This window comes from Thunnus maccoyii, chromosome 3 (assembly GCF_910596095.1).
Source record: "Thunnus maccoyii chromosome 3, fThuMac1.1, whole genome shotgun sequence".
Lineage (NCBI taxonomy): Eukaryota > Metazoa > Chordata > Actinopteri > Scombriformes > Scombridae > Thunnus > Thunnus maccoyii.
This window is the reverse complement of record NC_056535.1, coordinates 2997281-3010673: the sequence shown is the minus strand read 5'-3', so window position 1 is coordinate 3010673 and position 13393 is coordinate 2997281. Positions and strand designations below refer to the sequence as shown.

General features: G+C 43.4%; 1 protein-coding gene across 3 annotated transcripts in view; it reads right to left on the bottom strand.

Moving 5' to 3' along the window:
- The window catches only part of plxnb1b (plexin b1b), a 116922-nt gene that overhangs the window by 37637 nt on the left and 65892 nt on the right, over positions 1–13393 (bottom strand). For all 3 annotated transcript variants that reach the window (XM_042406154.1, XM_042406152.1, XM_042406155.1), the window contains 2 exons: positions 4865–4953; positions 3455–4625 (listed from right to left, as the gene is read on the bottom strand). In XM_042406154.1, coding sequence (XP_042262088.1) covers positions 3455–4615 — 1161 coding nt within the window. In that variant the 5' untranslated portion in view covers positions 4616–4625; positions 4865–4953. The remainder of the gene's footprint in view (positions 1–3454; positions 4626–4864; positions 4954–13393) is intronic.

Sequence of the window (13393 nt, the reverse complement as noted above, 5' to 3'; positions counted from 1 at the left end):
TCACATGAAGATTAGGTACACATAATAAATAACACACATTATAATGCTCATGAAATGTAAACTATACTGCTTGTTTTGTGCAAAAATAAACTCTTCGCATGATTTATGATCATTTCTCAGCAAGTTATCAAAAATACAACAGCAGTGTTGCCATAGTGCTTAGTAAAATCCCAGCAGGATTTATCGTCGAGGGGTTGAGTTTTTGGGACAAACCATTGCAGGAATCCAGTGACTTGTACGCTCTGTGCGTTAAAGCTTACAGGAGGTTTGTTTTTGCTTCCACAGTTTGGCAGTGGAAAGTCTTTGCTCTGGCGGTAGGGTTGTTGTTTTTTGTTCCGGGCAATTTATTTTTCCAAGAGAACATTTGAAAGCAGGGTCACTGCTTCATCATTGGTAATCCGAACAATAGGAAATGGAGGCAATGAACCTGAGAGCTCTGCCTGTTGAAGGCTACTTGTCTTGATGGATTGCATGCAATTGGCTGGTTTGTTGTTATGAATGGACTCCTTATTTGGCCAGCGCTTAAGAAATAGAGAGGTTTTTTTTTTCATCACAAAGACACAACTCAACTGCAGTATGACCTAAATATATCCCTGATTTCACCACTGTACCAAACTTGAAACTTAGTTGTAATAACATAGCTAAACTGTGTCCAAACAACTATATATAGGCCTCACTGAGTATTGATTAAGTTAACCATGGGGAGTGAAGGACAGTTTAGACAGCCTGTTTTGTCCACATCATGGGAACCCAACCATTAGAGGAAAACAAGCAGGGATGACTGAATGCTAAGAATAGCCCCAAACTACATTAAGACTTCTGAAATAGTTATGAAGTTATGACGTCCAGTCTAGGAACATGGCCTGGAAGCTTAAAGGCTGGCATGTCGCTAACAGCCCTGGCTGATGTGAGCCTGTGATTACACTGTAATGACACATGCTGACGAGCGCAGTACAAACTGCAATCATCTGGACATTTAGCCATAAATACTGAGGCCAGTAATAACCATGAAGGGGGGGGATAACAAGAAAAGATTGCTAAAGTTGCATTTTGACCACTAATGTTTGGTAGGAGTCCTGCATCTTGATCATCAATAACAAAGTGTGTCCCTGACAGCTTAGACTTCACTTGAGACTCCATCCTTGTCTGCTGCTACAGATGGACTGTCCTGGCAAATGGTAAACGGTACATGGACTGCATTTATATAGCGCCTTTCTAGTCTTCTGACATAGTGCTCCATACTTCATGCCAACATTCACCCATTCACACACACATTCATACACTGATGGCAGAGGCTGCCATGTAAAGTGCCAACCTGCTGATTAGAAGGAGTTTCTACTGCTCATTCACACACACACACACTGACACATCGATGGCACAGCTTTCAGGAGCAATTTGGGGTTCAGCATCTTTCCCAAGGACACTTCGACATGCGGACTGGAGGAGCCAGGGATCGAACCGCCAATCTTCTCATAAGTAGATGACCCGCTCTACCTCTGAGCCACAGCCACCCACAAGCCACAGCCGAAAAGACTGAACAGGGATGAAGGCTGATTGAGATTTGACATCTTAATTACACCAGCTCCCTCAACACTGTCCCGCTCTTGCTTTCAGCTTTCTTTTTTCTTATACTTCCTATCCAGGAATGGTGAGTGTTTCCATTCACCATCACTTTCATTTTGGTTTTGCCTTTTTTTTCCAGTTATGTTTAATTCATAGTTATTTTGTTTATATTCTGCATAGTTAATATTAAGTCAGAAGCCGTGAAGTGTTTATTTGTAGTTAATTTAGTTCCACCCTTCGTGTCTGTTAGATGGTTTGACCGGTCATTAGTAAGGTCAGTTTTGTCTTTGTTGAGATCAGTTCTGCTGAGTTGAAACAAAACACCTGCATCCTGTGCCTTGCTGCTCAGTCCTGAACAGGGTGGAACTGGGACGGACACTTTTTGCTTCCAATTTCCTGCATCTGTATCCCTGAATCTCTTATTCTCTTTCTCCTTCAGAGCCTGGTCTCTGCCTGGTGTGTCTTCATCCGTCCTTGTCAGGCCTTGTTAAAACATTACCCTCAACCCCACCCCTCTAAGTACGCCTAATGCCACCGATCGATCCCTCTCTGACCAGCAATTTTATTCAATTACACTGCCCACGCTACCTTTCCCCCTCCAGCTAATCTGTTGTGTGCGGCTGCACAGGTTGAGGGGTCAGCCTGTTCTCCATCCTCAACACATGAGGATGTGATAATAGAGGAGGATGTCAAATTAGGCCACAATGTCTATCCAAATGCAATGCTTATAGATACACACACACACAAACACACTACATAAAGTCAGGATTTCCAGAGTCGGTGTTATGAGAGGGCTGATCTAATTCAATCCCTCCTCCACAGGATTACATTTGTCTGTTACGAAAATGTCAAATTAAATTTCATCCTCTCTTGATACAGAGGTCACTTTGATGGAAGAGGATGGCCCTGGTCAGTTTCAGATGCATGGCACCAGCTTTGGCAGATGAAAGCTTTTATTCAGTATAGTCATCAAAGAAAAAATAAATCACTTCTCTAAAAATAAAAATAAAAAAAAGAATTGGACAGCCTGTTCTTCTGTACACACAACAATGAAAACAAGGAGGAGAATGTCAAGTTTATTGCGTTAATAGTGACTGGTTCACCGTGTTCCTCTCTGCCTCTCAGCCTAAGTAAACTTTTCCCCTCAGAATAAGAAAAAATACCTTAATATAAAACAGCACAGGGGGGAAGAATGAAATATATGTGTGCAAATGTCATTCTTATACAATATAAGGCCATTCATATTCTTCCAAGACATTGTTTGTGACATGTGTGCTTTTCAGTAACACCCTGTGACTAAAACATACAATTACACACACTGGCACATGGGAGGGAGTTGTGTAACTGCTAACTGGTTCAGAATGTTGGCCACAGCGGTTTCACTGGAGAAAGTGCTGGGTAATTCCCTGACTAATGTGTACCTCAGTGGTAGTTGTTGAGAGAGGGAAGAGGATTTGTTTATATTTCACTCTGAAATTGTAGTGAAGGTGGGCCACACAACCTGAAACAAAGACCACCTCCACTTACATCATATGACCTTACAAAATAAAGTCTTAACCTTCAGAGTAAAGAGCAACGTTCTGATTTTACACAGCAATTGCCATATATTAAATGAGCCAAGATATGTCCAGATCTCTGTGCCTTATCACCTCTGCAAAACATCTGAGAGAAACTCTGTAGCCATGACAACAAAGTATCTGAGAACTAATGTGTGGAAGCATTTTGGATTTTATAATTCCATTCAAGTTAATTCTACATCATAGTTTAGGATTCTGCTACATGTGTTGTGTTCAAATTCATTTGAATGAATTAAGTGTTAGTGCTCATTCGTTTGCACTTGTTTAGTGACAGCCCTAATAAGAAACAAGGGGATTCGATCTGTTGAACTCACCTCTGGCAGGTTGGCACAGTTAGATTTTACTTCATATTCGATGTAGGCTGCCTCCACTCCTGTCTCTTTACCCATCTGTGTGTAGCACAGGTCTCTGGTGGAGTTAATCCTACGGTCCACATCTTCCAGGTTAAACATGCAGAGGGCCGAGTCCTCACTGGGACGAGTTGATGAAGCCAAACGAGTGGAAAAGACACCAAGAAGAATCTCTGAGCCTTGACTCACTACTCCATCCTTGGAGAGTCCGAGCTGGACAGCTTGCAGGAGGTTGTAAATTTTTCCTGTCCTGGAACGACATGTCAAGGGCACTTCCACGTACGAGTAATAGGCTTGGTCATCCAAACATACACGGGAGATGTAGGTGCGGTACTCGCGTGATTGTGACTTTAGGTCCCGCCTGTAGAAGAGGAAGTATACATGCTGACGGTGGGCAAATGAGGCTACAAAATGATGGTCATACTCAGACAGACGGCCAGCCACGGCCAACTTAGCAGTTTCCTCATAAGAAAAGACAGGTTCCTGGGCAAGGTTTCTTGTGGAGATGGGTGGGTGGCTGCTAGTGTAGCCTCGCCCAACGAACAGCACTGGCTGCCTGTCAGGATGAGACCGAACTACAAGCCCAACGGTACTAACATTAGGGTGGTTGGCTGCTACATATTGGGTATCCACTGGCCTCTCGGTGGAGAAAAGTACTGTATCCACAGAATCCAGGCTACGTTTCTGGCAGATTCCTTGGTTGACACTCCCACAGGTAATAAGTTCCATGGAGTAAGGGTCGACCAGCAAGAGCTTGTTGTGATTACTGGTTACCCTTGCCTGAGGGCAGTTGCTCTCGGTTACAGGAGGCAAGCACTCCCGGCTGTCTGTGACAGGTCCGGTGTCGTCCTGGAGTTCAGGTTGGAGGAACTGATCCAACTGGAACAGGTGATCTCTGGCCCCGACGTAGACCCGACCCACACTGGGGTCCGGGTGCAGGGCCATGTGCTCAAATAGAGTGTCATTCCGGATAAAGGTGGGGTAAAGGCTGGAGGGGGAGGAGTCTTTTCCTTGGACAACACCACTGGGTAATGAGGCAAAAGGCCAGCCGATGGCTAGCAGAGAGAGAGACAGCAGCGTTTGGACTGCTGACACTGAAAGACGACGTACCATCCCCGGAGGCATGGCAGCAGAGCTGAGGGAAGGACGACAGGATAGGTTGTTAGAAAGAATACTACAAACCTCCAAACAGACAAATTACTTCATTAATCACCATATAATCACACATTTAGTCTCAGACACCCATATGGATACTTTTGTGTGTGTGTGTAGTGACCTGACCAGGCTAACTTAAGGTGGGCTGACTTAAGGTGAACCAGCAATTCTCATTTTAGTGTCAATCTACAAAATGTTTTTGAGACATTGGCTCCTCACCATTTGTTTCCCGTGGTGTTTTACAGAGGCATGTCACCTCTTGACCTCCCAGCAGCTCAGGTTTAAAAACACATCCTTCTGGACACGACCTGAAACACAGAGGAAAGAGAGGACACATCAGTATACTCTACTGATACTAAGACACCCAGTGTGAGTTAGTAGGACAGCAAAAGCATAGATGACAAAACTCCCCCCAAAGGACTGTGGGCCAACCACAAGCCTGCTTGTTCGCTACAAACACAGACTCTGAAGTTGGAGCACCTTGTGTTTTTGGCGTCACTGCAGTCGACTACAAGCCGTGGGAAGCTCATTCCCATTGAAATTCCTGTCAGACCTATGTCTGACCGGCTACATCCGTTTTCGTGTGTAAAAAGCCCTCAGCAGAGGCCAAGTCAAGTAGTGTCAGTCCAAGAGGGCTTTGAGTGCCACACACACTCTGTCCCAGTATACAATCCTCCCTCATTGCTAGGATACAAGGTACAAAACCCTTTGGTTTGAGAGTCCCTGCCAGAAAAAACAAGCTGCTGTGAAGTAAAAGAGGATGGCATGAGAACCTTAAGAGGGGTAGAGTTCCCCTGTTTGGGCACCCAAGTTTGTGGTTTGACACTTTCTTTGTGAAATACTGTAATGTCTCCTCCAGTTATGATTGCTAAATTACACCTAATCCTCCTATTTCACTCTATATACAGTACACTCTCCTCTCTCCTGCTCATTATCTCCCTCTTCTTTCTATCCTCTCCTCCTCCATCGCCTCCCAACACTCCATCACTGGAACACAAGCAGGATTATCTCTTACAAGTTCAGGCGGATCTCCAGTGAGCTTATCCAAAGGGGAGGTTGGGAAAAAGACAGAGACAGGCTGAAAAAGACACTATTCAGCCCGCTGAACAGACCAATCCTCACCCAGTGTACACACACACACACACACACACACACACACACACCTCTTTCCCTGCCACACTAGGAGCATTAGAAAGCTTGCTTTGTTGGTGGCAAGCTCCTGTATGTGGGAATGAGGGTAAAGGCCTGGCAAGAGGCCAAAGATGGAAAGAAAGGCAACGAAAAGAATCTATTTACTAGAGCACAATCATTATTATCATTGTTATCTATACAATTACAACCCAATCTGAATTAAATCTAAAACTCCTCATGAGACCCTTCCTTGCAGATGTTTGTGTTTCCACTAGAAGGCATGCTCATACCTACAGTTCCAGTACAAGCAGAGGCACAGAGGTCAAGCAGACTGATTGATGTCTCAGTGACCGAACCCAAAATCATCCAATCTAAAGCAAATGACTTTCTCCTTTGACCCCTGGAGGTGGGGGAAACATGTTTTCATTACTTGGTCAAAAGCTACAGCTCTGTGACTGGAAGTGAACTTTGTAGTCAGCGTGTCACGTCTCCCTGGTGGAAGAAGCTTTACAGCCCTGTGCATATAATCCTGAGAAAGCACCGGTTCAGAGCCTAAAGGGGCAAAGACAGGAATGACTGGCATGTTAACTCATAGAAGCGCTAGTTCAACAAATACAGCGCTTCTCCTGTTTCCTCCTCTAGCAGACAGTTTCTGCAAGCAGGATATATAACACTCCATCATGGGTTGCTATATAGAATTTGAGCACAGGGTGGTCTTCTCCAATAATTCAACATTTGCAGGATGTCGTTACTTATCCAAGAGTAACAGGCCAGTTGGGTCCTCATCTATCTTAATTCACTTTTTGCTGAAAGCTGCACATCAAACAGCCAAAAACTACAGTAAACTGGGCTGCCATCACTCCAGGCCCATCTCATTTGGAAGAGGTTTCCCTTTCCTGCAGTGAATAATCCAATCAGACTCAACTTCATTCAGAGTTTGAGACACATGAGAACAGGAGAATGGACTCCTGATTCAATTCTCTCACGTTAAAAATCACATTTCGCCTCAGAGTGGAAGTCTCTTCTTTTTTTTTTTGGCGACTTCAGCGAGCCAAAATGGTATCAATTTGATGAGAGAGGAGAGGAGGAAATGTGTGGCAGTAATTGCTTTATCTAAATGTTCCCTTACTTTTAGGTAATGGACTAAATCTTGTTCCAGCGCTGTCTGCAGAATCAGTAACTTAACACAGTTCATATGATAGAATATACAGTAGGTACTCCTATAAAATACACAGGACTGATAAAACATGTGGTAAATTACTAGATAGCAAGAAAAGCCTCTGTTAGCTGGGTCTAAAGCTGTGCATGTGTGTGTGTTGTGGCTGGTTGGGTGTTGGGTTGTGGTGTTGGAACTGTTTTGGTGATGGGTGGGGCGGCGCTGAATCATCTGGACATTCTCACAGAGGACCTGATGTCAAAAAGAAGGTGAATACATACATCAGTAATAGTCCAGGTGTTTGATAGAGTTCAGCTGACAGCTAACAACCCTCTCAGTCATTCAAATGACTCACCAATTTACCTTGAAGGAGGCAGGGCCAGGGCAAACTGATGGATCATGGTAGCATGGCTTCAACTGAGCTTTGAAAGTGAACTAGGATTACCAGGATTATTGAGGCCATTACTGACATCTGAGAGAAATTTCTCAGCCTATATTCTTTGATGAGCTAAAATCAGCAGACAATAAAGAGCTGATGTCGTGACTCATAGTGATGAATCTACAGAGAATCATCAGTGACTCTGCAGCTCAGCTTTACAAAGCTTTATATCGACTTTCAGCTCATTGTTTAGCTGTCTGGCTACAACTTTACTGTTTTGGTTCACTCTCGGAGCTCTCATAGTGTTGTTTTCGGCTACAGGAGGCAGCTGTTTTCAAAGAAATCCCTAAAAAGCCACTGATCACTACCTGCTCAGCATCAAACAGCAGACAGACACAGTTAGCTGTAGACTAGCTGGTGAACATAGTGGAGCATTTAGCAGCTAAAGAGTTGGTGGAGAGCAAAAACAGAGCTAAAAGAGAGTGAATATTGGAGTTACATTCACCAGGTGGACAGAAACACGACTCCACATGAAAGATAATGTTGCTCTGTAACTGCTGGATGTGGAAATAAGCAACTGTTTGCTAACAAGTTCAATATATAAACTTAAAAAGTGATGTGTCAAAGTTGTGCTCACTAATTGTTTTCGCTGCCCCCAAGTGGCCAAATAATTACAATAAAAAATCCTCAATGAGAGATGGCATTGAGTTACAGAACTAGAGGAGCAGCAGCTATAGAAGTAACATCAGCACCTCAGCTCTATATATTGCCCATGCATTGGTCAGGCTCTAGTTGTGATACGTTAAGCTGCCATGGCTAAATTACACTGTTTTCATCATGTGTCTGGGTGATGTTGATGGTGCTCCAGTGGAATTATGGGCGACTTTATTAACAAAGGAGAGATTAACTAACTTGTACTAACGTCTTGTTAAGATGACAGGTAGCAGTGGAGCCTGTAGAAGACAGACAGGACCAGCAGGGTAGAATCCTCACAGGACAAACCAAAGTCTACCCACCATAACATGGACTAGACTGGAGCCTGAGCTGGGGCCAAAAGACTCCACAACAAAACGGAGCATTCCTGAGAGGCACATTCAATTGAGCCATCATCCGCTTCATTGAGTCCAGCCTTTCATTCATTTGATATTCAGCTATCCTACATTCTGGAGGAGACAGAGAGGGACAACAGCGGGGAGGGGGGGGGGACAGAGCATATTTGAAGCGAAAAAGCTTACAGAGTGACATAAGCAGACAGAAATGGGGTTACAGGAAGACAATGGTGAAAGGAGAAGATGGGGGGAGAGCCAGAGAGGAGGGGAAACAGCGAGGGAAATCGCCAGAAACAAGTGCTCGCAAGCCTCAGTGCTCACTGAGAACTGATGGAATGTGACTAATGATAATAAGAGAGAGAGAGAGAGAGAGAGAGAGAGAGAGAGAGAGAGAGAGAGAGAGAGAGAGAGAGAGAGAGAGAGAGAGAGAGAGAGAGAGAGAGAGAGAGAGAGAGAGAGAGAGAGAGAGAGAGAGAGAGAGAGAGAGGATGAGGTGGCCATTAATTACAGTGCCTACCCATAATGCCCCATTCAACACCCACTCATTCACAGAATGAGGGGGAGGGGAACTAAAGCAAGTTTCTAATTAGTGACATGATTGTGAGCGTAAACACACAAATGTGCATGAGCGCACACACACACACACACACACGCCTATAATGAGAAGTCCTCCTCTGTACACTTAAAACAAATAAACTCCAAAATGCCCACACACACACACACGCACACACATATACACACACACATAGAGGACTCAGCGAGGCCTTGAGTGAGGGCAGCCATCTGCAATCAGTCATAGCCTTTACATCAACAAACAGTGTTTACAAAGGATGCTTCAGTGTCTGCGAGAGCCCACGGCGCTCAATTACACAAACACTAGCCGTCAACATTTTCCTCCTCCTGCTTCTCCACAGCACAACTGCTACTGCTGTGATATACGAGCTGTGTAAACCACCAGCGCTACCTTGTAACACTTAGCAGGAGGGACTTACTGTCTTTGAATCCAGAGGCAGGATGAAACAGACCACAGAAGAAAAAAAAAAGACCAGCTGAATGTACCAATACCTGATGAGTGTTTAGAGCAGATCTTTCATCAAATGATTGATCATACCGAACATCAGGTTTTACAAGTTGAGAACACGTTCATTCAAACACAGGGGTCTCTTCAGGATGATGTAACACTATAGGCGGATGGCCCTAAATACTACTATTCCCATGAGCTTCAGCCATCATTGAATACGGTTTCATCGAATGAAGACAGAACTTCCGGGTTTTGTTCCAGAAGTAGGAAAGCCACTGACATTTGCAGTAATGCAAATAAGAGAGACTGCACTGAGTTACATAAGCTAGTGGGACAGCTTACAGACAGGACCAATCAAAATGTAGAAAATTCACAATGTTTCAAAGCTGGAACTGTGAACAAAACAATTCATCAAAAATGTACCCAGAATCTGAATGCACTAACTTAATCTGCTGAAAGTTTTATTAGTTTTATTCAAAGCAGAATCTTTATGCTGCATTCAGGCAATGCTGGTTGAATGGGAAAAACCTCCTGTTATTTCAAATTGGAAGCATTCAAGCATTACTGCCGGCTGCTTACCCTCTTTGCTAGTCTTACAGTCACATCATAGAAATTGTATTACATATTTCTAGCTGATTGTTAACAAGTGAAACCAGATAGAAAACAATGACACTCAGCATATTCACATACACGGTTTAAATAGGACTCTCTCATGTTACTGGATGTCATTCAAACGCACCACGGTGCCACAATTTAACCGGACTCTTCGGTTTATCAGTGACACTTGTAACATTTCAGTCTCACCATTTCATTCTGATTTGTAACACATTAGTAACACATTACTTGAAGACCATAGCAATCAATCTTCTTCTTCTCAGACATGGCAGACGGTGAGTGGTGTATCGCTGTCTGTCGTCTGCTACCGTTTCTCCCACCCAGCTGGTAGCTCTTTATAAGAACTATTAATAACAGACTCAACCATAACATCAAGGCTGGCCGCATCGCTTGGCTTTCTGCATATCATCAACATTGCTTCCGAAGATGTTCTAGCTACACATTGGACCTGGGCAGCTGTTTATGTTTATGTTGAGTGGGATATTTCCATTTCTTATATGGTATTAACACTAAATCCAAGTGTGAAAATGAAACCAGACTGCTGGCACGTACGCACACGGACAGTAAATCTTTTCTCTGCTTCACGAAACTGTTGTGTTTTATGGGACAGATTTTCCGTCTTTACTTTTAAAATACTGACTGTTTTTCACTCTCTTCATATGAATGCGCAGGAGTAGCAGTGGTAACTATACTGTGTCAAAACTTCAGTTGGTGCATTCCCTCTCAGTCGCTGCATTAGTCTGCCCGCTGGCGCTGGAGCTGGACAGCCCGGCTGGCTGGCTGACAAAAAGTTATTTATAGAGAAACCCCCAACAATTGCCGCCCATCTAAAAGAACACATTCCTCCTCGGCTGATGAACTTCACAGGGAGAGAGGACGAGGACAAGGAGGAGGAGGAGGAGGAGGAGGAGTGGAATCATCGCCCTGTGCTCTCTTCCGGAAAAACTCTTTCCAGAAATTAAGACATAAAAGTTTCCATGATCAAGCCCTTTTAAGGGATGAAGTCCTGTCCCTCAGTGGCATGACAGCAGGCTTTTCTGGACATGTTTCAGTGGTCAGAGGAGAGCCACTTGTCGCTGCAGAGGAGCTGGGTGGGTAAAGGAAGTTCCCATGGTTGTTAAACTTTATGGCCCTGGAGAAATCACCCTGGGGTGACAGAGGATGAGGCTGGATATAAGAGAGGGCGGATATCCGGGTCTCTGGGATCACCTCTACGTTTGGGTGGAACTCAATGGCTTTGACCGAACGTGTGCATGCGTTTCCTACTTCCTCCTCACGAATCAATGTAGCTCTGTATGTAAAGGCTGCTATTCAGTGAGCTGAGGTCAACCATGAGGACAATTCCTGCATGATGTGAGATTTTTTTTTAAACGTTTCATTCTTTTCATGTTGACTGTGACAGTTCTTTTTTTTATTATTTTGGCATTATGAAAGACACTGACTGACCAAGGTCTCAGGGTCACACAGTTTCATTCAAAACGGCACAAAAGATAAGACCGGAGACTTTTAATTCAGTCAGTAAATATAGTTGGTTTTTTTTCATCTTCCTCTTCAAAATTTAACTACAACAACTACAACCAATTACAGTTTAAACTAGTGCCTTCTGTTTTATAGGTAGCTGTGTCAAAATACTCATTTGGAAAACAAGGAAGTAGAAATAAATCAGACAGATAGGAAATGAGCAACGACTCAAATCAAGCTGCTGTAGGCCTTTGAGTAATGTCAGCGTGATGAAGGGGCATGTCTGTGGAGGAATTAGATGTTAAGGGGCATAAATGAGAGCAAGTAGCGAGTCATCAGGGCTATCATAAACAAACAGCCACAGCTGCCAGACAGGAAGCTATAAAAGTCTTTAGAGTTTATCTGGATCGTAACTCAGATGCAGACAGGTGCGGCTGGCAGCACACACATCATAAAGCATCTACACTGGCACATGCAATAACTTCTGAATGCACTCGAGCGGAGAAGTTATAATGCTTCAGGGTAAGTTGTATCTCATGTCTTCCACTCTCGTATTATTTGGTTTTGAGAGAAAGTAGTGGTGCCTTCATATACTGTATACCCCCTATAGAACCCAGAAACATCTAAACAGGTCAGGGAGACACTAGACTGGGTGTTTTTTAATGCTGTCTCTGGTGTTTCCTCATAGCAAATTGATGAGATTTATGATAGCATTTCCCCAGTTCCTCCGTTTTTATAGAGCGCTGTTATTATTGAGCCCTTTATTGAATAAAGTCTGATTGATTGATTGAAATGACTTGGTGGAAATCTGGTTGAGCAGCTTTTAAGTATTGTTGTCTCCTTTTTCTCTTCAGTTTTTATGGCTGAAAGCTACTTATGTGTTCTTGCCACAACAAGACCCAGTTTAACACTGAACTTTGCTGGGAAAAAAAACAACATTTTATTGTCTCAAGCCATAAAATCTGATTAAAAACATCCCTTTATTCCTTTTTTTTTTTTTTTTTTTTTTTTTTAAATGAGGCTTTCATTCGGTTTCTTAGTTGTCTGGTCCACAAAATGTCAGAAAATGGTGAAACATGTCCATCACTGTTTCCCAACAGTCCACAACCCAAAGATATTCAGTTTACTGTAATAGAAGATAATAATCACATTTGACAAGCTGGAATCGGAGAATTTGACCTTTTTTTCCTTAAAAAATGGACTCAAAACAATTAATTATCAAAATAGTTGACGATTAATTTAATAGTTGATTAATTGCCTAATTGTTTCAGCTCTAAGGTTAATATTATACATATATGTTTGGATGTGTTTCTATGTGTTCAGTGTTGTGAGTGCTGGTCATAGCAGCAGGTGCATGTTGTACACATGTGGGTACCACAGTGTGTTAGGTTAAGTATAGAGTTGTGTGTGTGTGTGTGTGAGAGAGAGAGAGAGAGAGAGAGAGAGAGAGAGAGAGCAAGCTGAGTCCCAGTGTATAATTGCATTGTTTAAGGCAGTCACTGTGGATGGCCAATGGGACCCTCACACTGACAGGCAATAGAAGGGTGTGGACACGGAGAGAGAGACCTATACACACACATTATCATTACCAACTTAACACACTGAGACACACCCTTTAACTGTACTTAGCTGCTTATGGGTGTGAGTGATTCAACGGGACAGACCAACCATCACTCCACCAGACGCAGGAAGAGACCCTTGACCAGGTCGACAGAGAGGGGGTTATTAGGCTCCAGGTGTGGCTTTGCTTTCGTAAGTGAACCATAAAAGTCAGAAGAGGAAGAGTAGAATGATTAGGTAATAGAGATGGGGACACACATGCATCGCATCAATACCAGTGAAATAAACCTCCAGCAGGAGGCACTGAGCATGTTACCAGCTTTCAGGACTCAGTCATGGAATAAAAAGCAGTGAAGTCATTATAGTGAATAGCTCC